The sequence below is a fragment of the Micrasema longulum genome, unplaced genomic scaffold (assembly GCF_059751315.1).
Source record: "Micrasema longulum isolate JH-2025_06_02 unplaced genomic scaffold, ASM5975131v1 h1tg000173l, whole genome shotgun sequence".
Taxonomy (NCBI): domain Eukaryota; kingdom Metazoa; phylum Arthropoda; class Insecta; order Trichoptera; family Brachycentridae; genus Micrasema; species Micrasema longulum.
In genome coordinates, this window is record NW_028277378.1 from 41111 (window position 1) to 61588 (window position 20478).

At 31.0% G+C, this 20478-nt stretch overlaps 1 protein-coding gene across 1 annotated transcript; it reads right to left on the minus strand.

Moving 5' to 3' along the window:
- Nucleotides 1–1621: 1621 nt before the first annotated feature.
- On the minus strand, nt 1622–19181 carry Thor (eukaryotic translation initiation factor 4E binding protein thor). The gene is made up of 2 exons (XM_088242866.1): nt 18843–19181; nt 1622–3936 (listed from the first exon to the last, which is right to left on the minus strand). The coding sequence occupies exons 1-2, from the start codon at nt 18982–18984 to the stop codon at nt 3725–3727; spliced, it is 354 nt and encodes a 117-aa protein (XP_088098992.1). The 5' UTR covers nt 18985–19181; the 3' UTR covers nt 1622–3724.
- Nucleotides 19182–20478: the final 1297 nt, after the last annotated feature.

Here is a 20478-nt window from a genome sequence, read left to right on the forward strand (position 1 = left end):
TGGCCTAAAAGTGAAAAATATCGGGGCTAGTTGTGAATAACGTGGTGCAATAACAACAAAACATATTTTATGGGGGTTTGTCGATTGATTCTATTAAAGATATTTGGACAAGTAATGCATGTTGGTAGATGGTATAATAAGGTTTATAAATAATTAGTAATATCTAATGTAATTACAATTTGTAACAAAAAACGGAAATTTAAAAAAAAAAAAAAAAACAGCATCATTCTGTTTGAATTATTTTTATAAAATTAACTCATAACAAGAAAATATATAAAATATAACGGAATATTAACGCACGTAGATTTTTAAATTAATTTAAATTGTTGAACCACGATGTACTGCCGCCAGTAGCGATTATGGGAAAATCTGGAAAAATAATTATTTAAACGCGATAACGCGCTGATTCGTTTTTGGATGTAATTGTAAAATATTGCTGTACAATTTGTTAGCGTAATACAATTTATTGTACGTCTGTTCTGTAAACCATCCCATAATACTTATCCTTTTTGTGTCCATAATATGTATAATGTTTTTGAACAGAGTGTACTTGAGTATTACCGGCAACGTAATAAAAATAGCTAGATATTATTTTACTTTCAGATTAGACTAATGGGTGGTTTCCAAACGCTCTCTCGGCCGTATTATCTCGTGTATTTACATACAAAATACACTAGAAAAACTATTTTCTCTTGCTACGAGAGTACAACTGTTTTGTGCTCAAGTCGTTTTATTTATATGAAGTCATTCATCGTGGCGCATTATAACTTTGATGGCGAATCGAGAAATTTCAACTAGGGAGTAACCCCCTTATTGACATCCATGATTTGTGAAACCGGTTTTAAATTCCCTAAAAATATGTTTTTTTCAATAGTCCTTTTGTTCCACTAAATAATTAGTAGTAGTAGTTTTGGTAATATAAGCTAGAATAATGATTCATGTTTTATTATTCAATTGAAAAACGAGTTTTTAGATAATATTTAGAAGGTTTTTATACAAATATAAAATCAATAGTAATTTTTTTGATTATTTTTTAAGGTAGATGTTAATAATAGTTTCAAAAAAATGTAAATTTACTTTTTTTATCCCCTTAGGATTTTGTTAACATAAGGGTTATTTTGTGAAAATGGAAAGTTTGAACAGATAAAAACGAATAAACAATTCATATTTTCCTACCTTCTTATGACTGACATTTTTTTGTACAATTTTAATAAACAACTTGAAAAATCTAAGATTAGCAAATCAGAGTACCTACAATATAATAAATTAATCTTTGTAATTACCGTAATTGACTATAACTTAATAGATATCTTGTTTGATGCATTTATTTCAATTACTACCTAACTACATAATTAATCATTTATCCACGCCTATTAATGCTTTAGGTGCACTGCATTGGTATTGCAGCAAGTCTCACATTACTGGGAATCCAACTAGAGATCTCATGGTAGGTAAACGTGCTAACTACGAGGCTCATTAAGGCCGCTAAGTGCTTACTACTTACGGACTTTTATAATTTTTAAAAATTTTTCATGATGAGTAAGTAATTAATGATGGATTACGAAGGTTAATGTTTTCCTAAATATAATGCAAGTATTGATCAATAAAAAAAAATAACAACCAATTTTCAGATTATTTTTATTCATACCAGAGTAAATATAATATTGTTAAATTCTTCTTCTTACACTCAACATGTAAAATACTTAAACAGTTTATATGTTCAGCAATACCTGAGTTCAGAATAATTTACTGTTATAATATAAAATATAGGACTCATTTTTCAAATTTATATAACTTTTGACAATATTATTAACCGCTTAACCTATGTATCATATATCAAAAAGTATATACAGCGAGTTATCACAAATTCAAGTAATAAAAAAAAAAATCAATTGTTTTTGTTTTTGTGTGCTGCAAAATAATATGTTGATAAGTTGCAGCTAACATTTAATGTTATATAAAATCTCTACACAGCCTTTGTAGCAAAGTAAAAGATCTTATAACTTGTGAAATCGAGTGAAATAATATCTTTTACTTTGGTAATAATGAAATATTGCTTTTTTTAAAATATCATTCACCTAGCTTTGATCTGTTAATGATATTGAACTAGGTAAATTATTAAGAAAAAAACCTAATAAACTAAAAAAAAATATTTTCCATCCCTATTTAAACTAAGGATCTATTCGTTGTCCAAATTTAGCGACTTGTGTTAGTAAAAGAGAACTATAAAAAAAGAACATTAAAAATATATACAATTTATTCAAAGGCATCTAATTTATATTTATGGTTTTAAACCACCAAATTGATTTTACAACATATCTTTTTTACGAGGTTTTCAAGAAATTATCGCTATGGTATGTATCTATAAAATATATGTATTGAATTAAATATAAAGTTTATAAAACAAATGCAAAAATATTGATACATTATGTTTTGTATAAAAATGGTATCAATTTTCAACTTTTTCATTGCCGCTTTAGTGGTGAAGGAGTACATACATACAAACATATATAGTTTCCTATACTAATTAAACTTTAAATAAGTAAATGCAAAATAACAATTTGACCTCTTCAGGTGAACACAATATTTAAGTGTTTGGTAATACATTTTATAGATATTCCTTTCAAAGCAATAAATTTAGTAAAAAATATTAAGTCAGTGGAAGTATTGTTTTAAAAACATGTTTACCACATACATACACAGTTTAAATTCACGAAGGAATAATTGCACCTATGTAAACACAACTATTGTGCAAGGTGATTTTAATATTTCAAACAGTAATATTATATGAACATCTAAGCAAGTTTTCATAATAAACTAAAAATAGCAAAAAGAAGCATAAAGGACTTTACCAATACGATAAAAAAGTTATGCATTTTACTTTTGATAGTGAACTTGGAGGCCAGCTTGAGGTCTAAATACATTATGAAAGTTTGGAGATAATCAAAAGTATATGAGTTCTGAAAATGATAATTGCTGATAAAACAATCGATGAGAGTTTGCAGAAAATGAGTTGTTGAAGTTATGCTAGATGGCTAGAAATCACAGTAAACCCACCGATGTTTTACATATATATCAATGAGTAAACCGATGTTTTCACAACCGCTCATCGATTAAATCAGTCTAATTATGATATCCATATGTCACTGGTAAGTTTAATGAACCACAATGAAACTACCAAAATAGAATGATTTGATTCCGTAATATGACGTCACTTTTGAATTTGGTAGATACATCATTGTACTAGAACGGTAGTTGATGATACAAAATTTAAACGAGGCCTATTTTAGGATGTTTGTAGACAATATTGTTGTTGGAATGAAGAGCAAACACACGTTTTGTACATACTCAATAAATAATGAATTAAGTTGGAAATTGTGTATGATATTATAATTTAAATATTCCACTTGTTTGCTCCTTTGTGAATTCATAAAAGAGCCGCGCTGGTGTTAGAAAATTATATTGTCTCCATCTGGAAACTCACAAAAAGCACATTATTTGCCCCAAAAGTTAAAGTGGATGATCATTGATACGCTTTCCATTAACACATTAAAACAACAATAATTCTCAAAAGTAGCCAATAAGCATACAAATGGCCTACGGATGAAGCTACGTACACCACACTCGACACATTATCTTTCAAGTCAACTTGATCATTGTTTTTAATTTAAAAAATAATGCTCCATGTGTGGTTCCCCTTGGTATTGATGGTTTTTGGGAAAGTTTACAGCTCCATATCAAACTGCTCGTCAATGTGAGCTTCTTCCGGGGCCGGCACGGGGCGGACGCAGGCGAGGGCGGGGGCGGAGGCCCGCGGGGGCGAGGCGGGGGCCCCGCGCACCATCCCCGAGGGCAGATTACACCTCGGAGGCGTTCTGGAGATGGGTGAATTCCGAAGATTCATCATGAAGGCCCTGTCGTAAACAATACGAGTACCTGAAAATAATTGAAAAAAATTGTTAACCGACATTATAATAATATTACTTTTTTTTTATTATTTATTTATTTCGAATACAAACAGATGTACAGGTTAAATTAATATTTAATAAAAATAAATATATAAAATGTATACATAGTAGGGCCTGCCATTCAATTATATGTATTCACTAAATAATACTGTAATAAAGCGACGACGGCTTGAAGTTTAAACTATATAAATAACAAATATACTATATATTAAAATAAGATAAGTATGGACAAAACAAGGAGATAGTGGAAAGGAAAAGAAGGAAATTGATAAAGAGTGTTAAAAGATGATTGAAGGAAAGTAAGAGTGGAAAATTGCATTTGATTTAATGATTAAATGAATTATGAATGAAGAGCATGAATCAAGCCTATTAATTCTCTTCTGTACATATTGTATGGAGTGTTAAATATATCAAGACTATTAAATTTTTTGTTATATGTTTCACATATACGAGGGATCGTAGAATGTTTCCGATGATTAGTTTTAATTTTACAAATATAGAAAATATCAGAGAGTCTAGTTGGCCTGGAGGGGACACGGTAAGCAACATTCGGAACCAACTCCAACTTCCGGAGTTCCCCAAGGGTCTCACCTAGGTCCATTGTTATTTCTAATCTTTATTAACGACCTGCCAAATAAATTAAAATGTATGTCTCTCTTGTACGCTGATGACCTTAAAATACATAATAAAACTGATAGAGTTGAGGAGTAATACGTACTTAAGCTAAGAGAGTAACCAAACCCTTTAAAAAACCGGAAACTGTCATATGTCTATATATGAGTTTGATTCGCAGTAATCTTGACTATGCCTCATGCGTATGGAGTCCGCAATATCAAAATCATATAAATTCAATAGAATCTGTTCAAAAAAAGTTCTTAAAGTACATTTTGTATAAGTTCCAAATTTCTATACCACGTTCAAATTCAAATTACAAGCAACTTCTTACTCTTTTTCACTTTAATTCTCTGATAAAACGCCGCGTTGTTTTCGATATAAAATCTCTGTATAAAATATTAAACTACAAAGTAGATACTAACCTCCTAAATAAAATACAAATAAATGCGGGATTGAGAACACTCAGACATCGGGAAATATTTAAACTGCCTTTGTTTTCAAATAATGCTACATACTACACACCTATGGCCCGCATGTGTCGGGAATATAATATATACTGCCGAAACAATAAAATTGTCATTTTTCATGATACTCTCTCAGCTTTTGCGAATAATCTCTTAGGAATAAATCTTATTCAATAAGTACACACGTACAACTTATTTTTTATTGCATTGTATCCTGTATAAAAAAATATTTAAAAATATGTATTACATCTTAATGTATAAATCTATTTTGTGTAATTCTATAATTGAAGATATATATGCATGTAAAATTGTATCGACGGATGCTTTCAAATTGTATGTTTTCTAGTTTGTATCTTTGTTGAATTACCTAATAAAATAAAATAAAATAAACATTTAATACTTAGGTCCTTAGGCAAAATTTGCTGAAAATCATAATAATTGTTATGTATCTAATCTATAGTCTTTAAAATGTAACATGATTAGAATGACAGTTGTCAGAAAAGGTGACTACATAACTTTGTAGTAACGTCAAAGGAGTTATTTATATCGACACACAAAAAAATATTTGTATCTGGCGTGTTAATTTATTTTTTTAATACAATGCTTGATTTTTTTAAATACATAAATCAAAATTAATCAGCTTTAAAACTAAAAGAAAACTAAAATAAACCTAATTATTAACGACGTTCTTTCAAGGTCACATCATTTTGCAAAAACGTTAGAGATGAGACAAATTGATCTATGTAAATTGCTCGAATAAAAAAATAATTCATTTGATGTTGTTCACGAAAAAAGTATGAATGTCTAATTTTTTGGAGAATAATTGTGTTAAACACACTATAATAGTAGGCTTGTTTTTGTGTTTTTTATATCAATTTTCGGAAACAGAGTTTCGTGATTGCCTGAAATAACTGATAAAATCGATTTGATCAGTGATCAGTAATTTTCCATCACTAATGAAATTAGTTTGACAGCTGTTATTCTAATCAAGCTATATTTTAAGAACTATGGGGTTTTTTCCTGTGAAAACCTGCAGTCTAGCTGGAAAACGCTGTCTAGGGTTTTCTACCCTAGACAGCGTTTTTCAGCTTTTCTAGGCGTTGCTGGAGAGAATCGCAATGTCAATATTTTATTTCCTAACAAAAATTTGATTATTTTTTAAATTTGAAAGATAGCCAAATTCCAAAGATAAGTTTTCTGTCTTATTAATTATTCTGAATATAGTTGTTCATTGAACCTTCCGTGACACAACTTTTAAAACAGAAAACTTAACCCTTAGCACTCGAATGCCGCCTTAGAAGCGACATGCATGGTCAGCCGTATAACTCGAGTGCCGTCGCGGCATGAAAATAAAGTCTTATTTCCCAACATTTTTAATAGGTATATCCGTATTTAGAGGTTTTCAGTTTTTACCATTATTAAAACAATGATCATTGAAGTATAATTAAATAATAATAGATTACGAAATTTGATAGTGAAATGAGAAATAAGTCATTCAAATTCAATATACCATTTTACCTTAATGAAGTAAGTATCCAGGAGCAAATTAGTAAAACAAAGTAATGTTTAGGTTACCAATAATATTTAAAAAAATATTTTTGTTTTCGTATCAGGGTTGTTTTGTACATAAATATATCATATAACTGTGATCGAACTCCTGTGCGTGTGTAAAATTGGGCTGAAAGATAGGTCAGTTATGTAGATAAGGATATTTTTAACGATCACACTTGAGGAAGTGTGATATAAACACATAATTGAATGTTTCATTCAGAAAAAAATTAGTTCCGAGGACGACACATGTACTTGACTGATAAAATATTAACGTATAAGCTAATACTTGTTCCTCGATTAATTATAATATTATTCACTGTTTTTTTTCTTTCTATTAATTATAAACTATTATTTAAGATACATTTATGAATAACTTTTATTATTATTTCATTTTCTCCGTAACGTAGTGGTTGAGATACTTGACCCACGTACGGAGGTTCCGGGTTCGATTCCTGATGAGAACATAAAAATAATTGCGATTGTTCTTAAGCCAGGGTATTCTGTGCTGTAATTCATCATTACAATCAGGCCTCCTGGACTTTTATGGTGAAAAAAAAGAATATGTAATAAGCAAATTTAATATCATATTTAATTTTTCATTAACACGAGTACCTAAATATACTCCACCCAATAAAAATGAGCTTTATATATGAATCGGGTTGTGGTCCTGTGGCGTAGTGTCGCGAATTCACGGATCACAGGTTCTTAGCCCACTGTTCCACAACTTGGTTTCCATTTTGTAATGGTGAGTTATTTACAACTCGTTGAAAATGCCCCCCAAAATTTTATTATTTGGATAAATCACAAGAACATAAGTGTTTCTTTTTATCAAAAATAAAAAAAAATACTCGCTTAAAGACTCATTATTATCCAATAAATAAAATGGTGAATGTTACAGTGTATAAAGTGGCCACTTAAACCAGCCAACGATAGGTCATAAGCCCTGTAGATGCCTAGACTTCTATATTACCTTCTCTAAAGTGTTCTTCATCTCTGTTGTAATATGTTAAATCTAAAATTTAATTCATTTACATATTCTTTTTATTCTTCATACTTTCAGGCATTACGGTATTTATTGTTTAAACATGTTATTTTTGTGCAAAAAGAACTGGAATACGCCAAAATCCTTCTTATAATCGTAATACACAGTAATAAATACCATTTACAGAACCGGCTTGTGGTCCCGTGGCAAGTGTCGCGGACTCGCGTATCTGAGGTCCGAGATTTGATGATTCCAATTTCCGAAAGTGAGTTATTTACAACTCGTTGAAAAACGCTTTTTTTATCAATAAAATTAAATTGTTTTTTGTAAAACGTGCCACGTGGGGAAGTTAGATAACGCGTTATCGTCAACACGAAAATTACATAAATATTGACTTGTACTTATGTTTAATGCCCACACGTGAACATATTTATTCTTGTTTACTCGGATTAATCAACTTGTCGTAACAACATAATATATATTCTCGTGGGTAGCTGTTGTTGTATGTACGATACGATAAATATTTAAAAACAAAATTGAACGAATAACGTCTCCTTACTATGCGTCTAAGAAAAGAATACTCACGAACTTATTTTATTCTTATTTAAAGACGCGTCGAGACAGCGAACGAACAAAAATGAAAATAAATTAAAAAGGAGTTTCATTGTTCTTTCAGAATGTACGTATTAAATCGATAGATAGCATGCCTGAAAGAACTGTTAGGCTTATTTCTCACTGGTCGTATAAATCCACTCGACACGGAAATATTAGGGTCGATTAATTTTTACCGTGTTTTATTTATTTATTTAGTGGCTCTCCGGTAAAAATACTGCGAAATGAAATCGGATGGAGACTAGTTGACCTCACGGTATGCTGGTTAGTGCGTTGGCCTTCCATTAAATAAATAAAAATAATAATACAATAAAAATCTATCCTAGGTAATTTTACCGTGCCGTGTTTTGTACGTACCGTCTGAATTAGCCCTCGCGACGCGTGTATTTTTTAAATTAAGGTTTAAATATTTATTATGTACTTAAAAAAACATAAACATATTTTTGATGTACCTTTCGTTTGAAATTTTGCTTTATTGAATAATATTATACAAGTGCGGTTTTAACAGAATACACAGTTCAAAAAATTGAAAAGGTGTAGAAGTTAAAAAGAAGGCAAATTATATTTATTTAATTCATATTTGAAAGTAGAACTACACATAAAAATAACACTGTACACTGAAATTCTTTATGTTACTATTTATACACGTACATTAGGGGGGGCCGATAATTTTTTTTTCCGAGTTTTGAAATGAAAGGGGTCTAAAAAGTTTCCTTTTGGATTACTCAGAATGCAAAAAATATCAAAAAAAATATTCGATACTACTTTTGGCCCTCAACCAGAGCTTGAAGTTTTCGAAAAGGTCGATTTTTTTGAGTAAACCGGCTGTCATTTCGTATTTAAGTAAGAAAATCAGTCTAATTAAATGTTATAATGTGCATTAAATCTTATTAAATAAGCATCTAAGGGCGTGAGTTGCACTTTGTTTTATAATAAATGGGTAGCATTGTTTTAATAGGCCATTGTTTTCGTCAATATTAGCCAGGCGCTTGACGGAATTAGTTGCGCGGAGTGTAAACTTTTTCCATTTCGGTAGTTTTAAAGCGCGTTCGAATTTGTAATGTGATTAAGTTATTTCTTTACTAACACAAAATAATTTTATCAATATAGATAATTAACAAAATGTTCAGACAGTGATAAACTTCAAACCTCGGTTGAGGGCCAAAAATAGTATGGAATATTTTTTTAAATAATTTTTACGTTCAATGTGATCCAAAATGCAACTTTTTAGACCCCTTTCACTTTGATATCTAAAAAAATAAAAAACCTCATACATCATCGGCCCACTCTAACGTACATAGATACACAGTGATCACTTAAACTAGTCCAGGGCAGGTCTTCATCCCTATAAATGCTCTTCGTCTCTGTTGGGATATAGACCTAACTAATATTTATTTTAAAAACTACTTCTTCAATGTCACATGCTATCATCGTTGGTTTATTTTTTACACTACTAGACGCATTATAATAAATATGTGCATGGTAAGCAAAATGGTATCTGTTGTATGATTTATTATCAAACATTGCAAAAACTCGCAATGTTTTATAAGTAAATCAGTTAAATGGAAAATGACTCTCTTTTAATCTGTGGCTGACTACATTATGTATTTACTATATAAATATTTATGTATATGATTTTGAAATATTTCATTTGAACCTAATGGTACATTTTTGGCACCATCAATAAATGTTTCTCTGTTTTTAAACTTTAATTAATGGGTGACGTTAAATTATTAGTGTTGCGTGGAAATGTGAAAAACGACACGTTTGTCATCTCATAAAATGCTTTTTACTATTGAAGTACATAATAAATTGAGAAAAACAACAGTTTCTTATTGTTTTTCAGAACCACGGTAGATGCAAAAAGTGAAACGAGGTCCAGAAAGATACGGAAACTATTTTTTTTAATTTATTTACGGCTATTTCCATTTGAAAAATATGAGATTCAATTAATAGTACAAAGACAAAAAACACACAACCAAGGTGCATAATTTTCGTTGTCAGTATTGCCTTTTCCCGCACCCAGTGGTAAACAGGATCGCATTTATGCGATTCCTCAGTATATCTGCGTATCTTGTTCATTTAATACATTAATGCAAGATGCGCCATTTGAAATTATTACTGTATGCTATCTTGCCGAGAATCGAACCCACGACCTCGGGCATGTAGACAAACGCACCACGAGCCGGACTAATCTTCGCCCGATTTCCTTTTCCGGGATGTCGGGATTCGAGATACCTAATACCTATATCAAAATCAAATGATTGCACTAGCAACCGTCAATCTTTATGTTTGCCGCAGCTGGTAAAATAAGCCGTGTTTAGGTACAACAAAGCCCCGGTACCGGTACCGACTATAAAAGTAAAATTGTTGTGAAAAAAAAAGTGTACACAACTCGTTGAAAATGGGTAATTGATTGAAATATTTGGGTAAATTATAAAAACGCAAATATTTCTTTTTCTCTAACAATATCGCAGAATTAAAACATATTCAGTAACAATTTTAGTAGGCATCTTTCCTTATAAGACATTTATTTAATTTATTTATTTTGCACTTTATATACATATACAAATAAGGGCGGGCATATTGCCTTAAGGCAATTTCTTCCTACCTACCCAAACCGTTCAGTTTGAGAAAATTATAAATACATGGATATAATGAATCTTACAATTTTATACAAAAATTAACAAAATAAAAATATATTTAAAAAATTAACACTATACTAGGAAGAGAGGAGAGGGGACGGGAAGGAAAGAAGAAGGATAAAGGAACAATTTAAATATTTAGATAGTGACATTTCAATCTTGACTTAAATGTAAATAAAGAAGGGGTCTCTAACATTAGTGGGTAGATTATTCCACAATCGACTGGCTACAACTGTGAAAGAGGAGGCAAGAAAATTATAGCTATGACAGGATAAAAAAAAAGGGTTCTCTCGTTACTAGAACAAAGAGATAGTCCGCGTTGTGAAAGAGGTTGGATGAGCTCTCTCAGATAAACAGGCGAAGTGGGATTATTTAAAATATCGTGAAGAAGTGATAGAATGTGAATGTTTCTTCTATGCCTGATACTGAGCCAGTGTAGTTGCGTGCGATACTCGGTTATGTGGTAAAATTTGCGAAGATCAAAGATATAACGAATACAAATATTCTGCAATCGTTCCAACTTATCAAGTAATTCAGAGTTAGCATCTGGATAACAAACATCCGCATAGTCGAGGAGTGGAAGAAGTGCACAGTGTGATTAGATTGTTTAATCCACGTTTTGTATTCAAACCTTTTAAATAATCAGTAGGTACTGATCTAGAACTTCTAAATAACTTGCCTACTGCAACATTATTCATAAAAATGTTTAACGCGGCGTACTACATACCCAAGAAACTTCATTTGTCGAATATTTCAGTATATTTCCTCGATTTAGTTCGAATCTAGACCAAATACATCTTTACATAGATGTTCAATTTTCTATATTGCATTCTTATGTTTTCATTGTTGTTTGTTTTTAATTCGTTTTGGCATACTTTTTGTGAAAACGTGTTTTTTTATGATTTTAACCCATGAAAAGTAATATTCACACAGCTATAATAAAACGAATGTGTTTTCACCAACAATAGTTTTTTTTTACTCGTGTACCTGAAAGAATACTTATCACAAGAAGAGCTTTCACTTAATTTTAATTATTGATTAGTGGTTAAATTATTTACGGCTAAACATTTACTATTGCTGCATTCAACTGTTGTATAAAACATAATACATATACTCTAGATACACGAAGTCCACAAAGTCAAGGATTCTCTCTGTAAAGTCCGGATTTTTTATATTCCCTTTCTTATTCGCACTTCTCTCACAACACAATTTGTTTCTTTTCGTCTACTTTATTTTTAAGTTTGCGCTATGATAATATAAAATTATTTACATGTTTGTTGTTTGATTGAATTTATTTGTAGAAATGTAACTACGCACATTATATTATTAAATCAATAGTGATTTAAAATCAAATATTTTAATACGCAGGTAATTCATTACACACGTCTTCGCATAGAAAACAAAAATACATATTGTTTAAACGATACTTGTTTAAAGATACAAAATAACAAAATAAAACAAGGAATAAAATCTTGGCTCCACCGATCGGTCTCATACGAGTAATAACTAACTTCTCTGGGTCAATGATAAACGATATAAAAATTAACAGATGGTTTACGTCGGTTCTTAAATTAAAATACGCATGCGCGTAGACAGATTCTCAAGTCCCAAGTTCAAATAAGTATTTTTGGAATCTAAAAATAATTTAAAAAAATCCCTATCAAATCATAGAAAACTGAAAGTCCAAAATTTTATGAAAATTGGTATTTGCCTGTAAATAGGTTGGCGAATCCGGAACTAACGATATAAATATTTTACGCATGGAAAAATTAAAGAAATATGGATGTAGAAACATGCTGAATGTCACAGTATGTAATGTGGTTACAAGCCCTGTAAATGCCTAAACTTTCATATGCCAGAAGTGTCTTGTTAATCTGAATTGCTAAATAAATAGTCATATTGTTCTATCTTTGTTTAAAAATACAATATTATCCATAACAAATTAAATATATTTTATACTTAACCAGATTATTTTATTAGAGTACAATATTTTTGTACAAAAAGTAAAATAAATATAAAATTAAATAACACGTACACATTTATATTTGTGCACGTGTGCATATCGTCGTGATCGTAGGACAACGACGGATCGTAGAACAACGACTTATATGCGAAAAATGCGACATTGACGTTCTTTTATATTTAATCTTAATTTTTTTTTATAAAGGCTTTTATAATCCAGGTTTGAAAAATATTCATTTATAACTAACTAATTCAAGTTATCAAAAAGTATACTTGGGTACTTATCAAGTTGTGACAAAAAGTGTCAAAAAAAATTTAACCATTCTCATGTAAAATTGACGAAAATCACATGCGTCGTTGTTTTACGATCATGACGATATGTAAATTATATTATTTAGATACCAACTATTAAAACTAGGAGCATTATATCAATAATGCTAATCAATGCCTCCACTCGGGTTGTGCCCGAATGTGTTCATTTAGAAAATAATAAAAATGAATTTGGAAATACGAAAAAATAAATATATCAATCGATCGATCAATAAAAGAAAAGCCTAAGCAACTTGTTCTTGTTAATGGTGAATAATAATGAAATTTATAAGGATGACTGCAAATATTTATCTGAAAAAGTTTTTAGGATAACATGTTTTTTTGCGCTCTTATTTATTTGAATATAGTAATTACTGTCTGGTTAACCGTGGTGTCAAAACACATAAGTAAATTTTATGTTATATACTAACGCTTTTTACTAGAGTTACCTATTTAATTAGAAAACGTATTTTGGAATATTTAAATCGAATAAAAAATTGATTTAAAGTAATTATATTATTCTTTGTGTGATACAAAAATAATATGCCTTTTTAATTCTGATCAATTTCATTCCGTGTTATTTAATTTTATATATGTGGACTCTTGACCGTAAACATGAATTATTTGGCAAACTGAACTGGTTCAAACTACATTTAGTTGGCTTGTTTACTTGTAAAAATACATTGAACCGAAGCAAACGCTTGTAATTGGATCTAAATTGCAGGAAGATTGTCCGTCTTGCGATTTAAAGGTAAGCTATATAATAATTATATCCAAAGCAAGGCCCGTATTACAATGGGAAGTTAACATTTTTATTAAATTTTATCTACAAAGTAAAGTTTTCGGTATGAAAAACATAAAATGTACGAATACAATTTTTTTTCTAACCATGTTAAATTTTCACACAAATATGCACATTTTCGATTTTCGTGCATAAATATCGATTTTACTTTATACCGTCTCGATATGGCCCTGCTGTTGTCCACAATGGTGACACGTATTCAAAATTTACTATCATCAACGCGGCTCAGTTCATAAGAGAGGACCGATTCATTTAGGCCCGAAGGGGCAAATTTTCCAGCATTTCAAGGACAGCCTATTGTTACCTGCCAATAATGTTTGCCGTATTGGATTTTGGTTGCCATATTGGACTTGATAGTAAATGTAAATCAAAAAATAATTTTAAAAGTAGTATTGCAGATTATAAAGGTTAGCGGTCAAAAGTGCGATATTTAGTTACGCATTAAAAAAAACATCAAGTGATAAAAAAAAACGTAATTAATGTTGAGAAAAATACGTAACATCATGAATTCGGACTTGAGGCAGTCCATAGGTAATAGATATTTTGAATTCATTAATTTATCGATAAAAACGTTATAAAATAATATAGTTCTACATAAATAATGTTATTTTATTGAGAAAAGTGGTGTATGAAGAAAAAAATATGGAAATGATAAATAGGTTTAAAAAATTCTTAAATACTTTTCCTAAATTGAGTTTAATCTCTGCAACTCTGTATTTATTTATTTAATACTTTATACACAAATACAATATATATTTATTTAACCTTTATATACAAATACAATATATATACATATAAGTGCGGGCATATTGCCTTTAGGCAATTTCTTCCTACCAACCCAAACCGTTCAGTTTGTGAAAATTACAAGCACATGGACATATTATAAGGAGTTATACTTTATCTTATAATTTTATAAAAAAATAAAAACAAAAATGAACAAAAAAAATAGAGGAGAGGAGATGGGAAGGAAAGAAGGAGAAAGGAAAAATTCAAATATTTAGATAGTGATATTTCAATCACGACTTAAATGTAAATAATGAAGGGGCGTCTCTAACATCAGTGGGTAGATTATTTCACAATCGAGCAGCTACTACTGTGAAAGTGGAAGTAAGAAAATTAGAGCGATGAAAGGGTATTAAAAAGGTTCTCTAGAACGAAGAGATAGTCCAGATAAACAGGCGAAGTGGGATTATTTAAAATATTGTGAAGAAGTGATAGAATGTGAATGTTTCTTCTATGCCTGATACTGAGCCAGTGTAGTTGCGTGCGATATTCAGTTATGTGGTCGAATTTGCGAAGTTCAAAGATATAACGTATACCAACATTCTACAATCGTTCCAACTTAAAAAGTTATTCAATTTAGCATCTGGATAACATACATCTGCATAGTCAAGGAATGGAAGAAGTAAGTTCTGGAATTATGTTTTCTTAACATTAATTGGAAATAAATTCTGTAATCTTTTAAGTGAGTGCAAACTGCTTTAAAGTTTACGACTAACTTCGTTAACCTGATCGTGCCACCCTAAATGCTTATGAATGATAATACCTAAGTTTTTAACTGAAGTCATGCATGGAATTTCTGTACCATCTATTTTGAAAAGAGGAAAAAATGGAAAAATCCAATTCTGAATATTGAATAATTTACTACCAACAAGTACAATTTGGGTTTTTCAGGTGAACAAATATATTTTCAGGTGAACAAATATAAGTACTGTAGTCTCGAATATCGAGATTTTTGTACAATGGAAAGCTTAGTATTCTGGTCAAAATTAAGAATGCTTCGACGGTTCGGGCGAAGCGAATGGACGAAGAAAGAATGATGTTGCTAAAATAGCTAGGCGTAGAACCCAAGGTCGGGCAAAAAGACAGGTCATGGTATGGATTTGATTGATAATAATAATAAGCGCTCGTACTTTTTTTTAATTTTTTTATTTAAATTTCATTGATAAACCCTTACGGGTTACATACATTTAACAAAATATTTTCACTTTTAAAATTCACATTCTACTGTCAATAATAATATTTTTAACATCTTTTGTAAAGGTTGTCTGAGTCTTTTGTTTAGTTTTGTCCGGTAGTTTATTATATAATTTCAGTCCATGGTTTATTAGTCTCGATTGTCCTTTTCTCGTTTTAAAAGATTGTATTTGATATTTTTCTGATATTCTCGTATTGTGTTCATGTTTACTACAGTTTTTTTTCAAGTTTTAATTCTTCTTCTACAATTACATCAGTGGCTAATTTATGAATAAATTTTAAAGATTCTAGTTTAAGGAGTTCAGTTACATTTAATTGTTTAGTTTGTTCAAAAAGTTCTTTAGTTGCTGTTAGATAGGGAAGGTCATATGCTAACTTTAATATTTTATTTTGCTTTCTTTGTAGTCTGTTTATGTCATTTTGATTTCCTGTTCCCCATAGTAGTTGCATATAACATATTTTAGTTTTTACATAGGCTTCATACATTAAAATTATTTCCTTTATTGGAACAAAGTTTTTGATTTTAAAAAATAGACTCGATAAAGTCTTAAATGTGGCGAAAAAGTTCTCTGTATAAATAATATAAAGATATATATATATACATAGCTTTCTGTCTACCCCTACAGATAAATGGCGAGATAGTTAGTTACCTTAGTTTAACCCCTATGTCTTGTAAAATATTTATAACATATAATAATTAAATAAACATTGCGCCTGAAAGCAGGCAATTCGTCTAGCTTACTTCAAATCTCCGAACAAAATGTAAAAGTTTTATATTTATCGGTGTTATGCTATTATATACAAACTGATTCATAATGGCAATATCCTACTCTCGATAATTTATTCAATCGTGTATATCTCAGCAGAGACAATAAACATGAGCTCGTAATTAATGCGATAAGGCATTCGAACATAAGGCTGCGTCACCAGTCATCACACCACACTATTTTAGCATTGTTATTTGTTATCAGCGTTACAGTCCAGAAAAAAGCGCAAACAACACACTTTGTTGTTTGTAGTTTGTACAGTGAGTAAGAACTAACAGTAAGAGGTATGTCGATATGTCAAGGACATTAAAAAATTAAGATAGATATTACAATATTTTAGCGAAATCGTCTCAAGTTGAATTGGGTATCAAATATTAAGTTCTGAAATTGCTGTTTTGTGTAGAAAAATTAAACTTTATTTTTGATATGAAAATTACGTATCAAATTAATCAAAATATTGTCCCGTATTATCTTTACAGTTTTGCCATTTTAATTGTAGTCGATTATTGTCTTTGCTGTAAAAGTCCTGTAGGCGGGAGTTAACAAATGCTATGAAGGCATTTTTCACAACTCTTCGAAGTTATTTTTTTCCCTCAAAACTTATTCAAATTAAAAAAAAAAAACTGTAATCAGTTGAAACAAGGTCCGACAAGTGCGGGCGGTGACGGAGAGCATCTAGTTTCAGCTATTGCAGGTTAGGAGGTTTGAGACACCTAATATGTACAAATATGGAGTCTGGTTTGTACATATATTTTAAACGAATCGACGAGTTAGCAAATGAACCTTGTGGACTGGTACATATATTAAAAGTTAATTAATTGAGTGAACATTAAAACTACGATAACATAAAAGTTCCGAAAATAAGAAAGTGCAAACAATAAGTATGTTTAAAAAATATTAAAAACAATAAGATAGGTAATTATATATTTGCAGAAAGACAATAAAAGTGAGCTGATAAAATATACTTTTTGTTCAACTGTCTTTGCCGTAGGAACAAATCTACTAAGCGTGTATTTTATACAGGAATATTTTCGTGAATAGTAGCTGTTCCCACAACTAAAGTCATTTCTCCGTTCCTGCAAGCTCTACTCCAGTGAGATTATTATAACCATACAACCATAACCACATGTTCTTATACATTTCACCAGACATTCATACAAACGACTTTAGCCTTGAACATAACTTGATCTTTTTACGACTTTTACAGTATTTTTTTCAGCGCAATGTGGTAGGGAAAAATAAAAAACACGGTAGTTAACGTGGCGCACATTTGTCGATAACAAGCGCGATCTATGAAAGTATACACGTTTATAAATAACAATTTAAAAAAAATTGTTTACTGTTTACATTTTAATATCGGCCGATATTTTTCAAACATTCGTTACGCTTTTTACGTAATCAAAAGTCAGATTGTAAATAGTCTAATCGTTAAAATAATATTGTTTTGTTAGTTTTGTGTAGTGCGGCGGATGACGCACAGAAGGGCTATTTTCAGGACGATTATAAATATTCACAATATATTCGTCGATTCCTCGCTCGCCGCCACATATCATGAATAATAAATATCTTCTACATCCTTGGTTTCGTACCCATAATAATAATATAATATAAATTATTAAATAATTTGTTAGTTAAAACTCCGCTCATACCCGATTCCCGACCCTCCCACTTTTCAAATTCGAAGTGTTTTTTTGAAAGATTTCAACTATTTTACAATAGTTTTTAGGTACCTACTATGGAATTTCACCGCATATGACATGTATGTACCAAAAAATCAACACTACAAATTAAAGATGTTTAAATCAATGTTTTGTGTACGAACGCTTTATTGTTTTGATTAGGAATGATTTATTCTGAAGATTGTGCTAAACCGCTTCTAAAACGAACAAATTAACACAACTTCCGTAATATTTTAAAACTAAATCTGAAAGAAATGCCACTTTTTTTTTCAGTCTTATCTCCATATGTACCCGTACGTATCTTATAGGTGAATTAATTCATTTAAAATGTAACAGTAAATAACCGTATATTCTGTACTTATAATGTTTTAGATTTAGCACTGTACCTACCACAAAAATGCCTTTAAAAAAAATCGAAGTAGGTATTAGGTGACACTTGTTAAAATGTGTATTTTTATGTTACTAATGAAAATGAAAGCGAATAAATAATGGTAAATTTGTGCCCTAACCTCCCGGCGTGGTAGAGTAGAGGGTGCCTCCGGGAGTACTGGAGTACACGTCGGGCATTTGGGAAGGATCCGTGACAAGCATCCTGCGAGATGGAATGGACTGGTTCTGTGTAACCTGACGAGCGATCGGCGAAGCGGACATTTCAGCTGATTCAGCAATACTTCAAACGAACCACGAGCACTAAAACGTGCCAAAATTTCTTTCTTCTAAAACGAAAAAACGCGACTGTTCGATTATGTAATAAATAGTATAGGTATAATCACGCCGATAATGTTGTTGTTTTCCCGAGTTTTCGTGAAGCACAATGATGCTCTTCGGCTGTGTTCGGGCAACTGCGTAGCGAACACAGGCGGACGGGCGATAGTCAATAGTGCCGTCGCGCGCCGCAAGCGGCGTGGGGCGCGGGCGCGGACAAGCCCCTCGGCCGGCCGGCCGGCCGCCGGCGAGCGGCGGCGGCGCTACAACAGGGGGTCGCGTAGTCAGACGCGTGGTGCCGCGGTGACGGCTTCCATTGCAAAATTGCATATTACAAAATCAATACTGTGAATGACCATCTATTTGAACTTTGAATGTATGAACATACTTAGATACGAGTTCATTATAAGAATCTGATTGTGATCCCGCGGACTTCAAATCAGATATTCGGGATCCGCAGCACTTCGCGCTCACAACTTCATTTCTATTTTCAAGCATAATTTCCAAATGACTATTTGAAAATGACCTCAAAATTTAAATGTTTGGATACAACTCAAACAATTTTTTTTAAATATGGATGTATTTTTTTACTAAAAAAATTATTTAAAAAAACAAAATATATAAACAAAAAAAAAAAAAAAAAAACAAAAAAATCTTTCGCTTATCTTTGAAATTATTTTAGATAAGATAGCGATAGTTAATTAATGGAAACATAATGTGAATGACAAAGAAAGAGGTGGCATGTGATATGATTAAATAAATCAAAACCTTACCTAATTCTGATCGTATCAAAAGTCTGCATAGGTGACAAGATATAATACGTCATCATCACCACCATTGTCCTTTTCTAAATCTAAGGGTGCATAGGGTACTGCATATGTAAACCAAAATCGGCGTATATCGATAATCTGTTCAATAAAGGTAAGGTGATTGAAGTTTTACACTTCATGGGATAGTCCAGGAATAATGAAATATTTTTTATAGTGTAAACATCCTTCAAAATCAATATTTCTTATCCACCCTGCTAGAAATCTAACCCGGGACCTGAAAAATGGTAGACGAACACGCCAACTACGACACAACGAGGCGGAATATCTCCACTCGATTTCCTTATTCAGGATTTTTACCTGAGAGCAACCATCGAGTCATAAACACTCGTCCAGGGTTCTAGCTCTATTTCACATACAAAAATGTATTTTTCATCCTACTGGAGATACACATTTTTTTTATTATTATTAAAGTGGATGAAATTAGGCTTGTATGCCATGATATACGCGTGTGGAGTTTTATTTTATTTGCAACTTGGATTTTACGTAATAGAACATTATTTTTCAATAATATTTATTTTGTATTACGAATCGAACACTAAGAATAATAAGTTCTGTGACTTGTCTAGTGCCTATGAACTCGCCAAGAAAACATTAACACAACAATTATTTA

What these genes read in the sequence shown, in the direction of transcription:
- Thor (XM_088242866.1), bottom strand. Translation starts at nt 18,984, where the DNA reads ATGTCCGCTTCGCCGATCGCTCGTCAGGTTACACAGAACCAGTCCATT. An exon ending in CTACTCTACCACGCCGGGAG is followed by an intron (nt 3,937 to 18,842) that starts GTTAGGGCACAA and finishes AATTATTTTCAG; the next exon opens with GTACTCGTATTGTTTACGAC.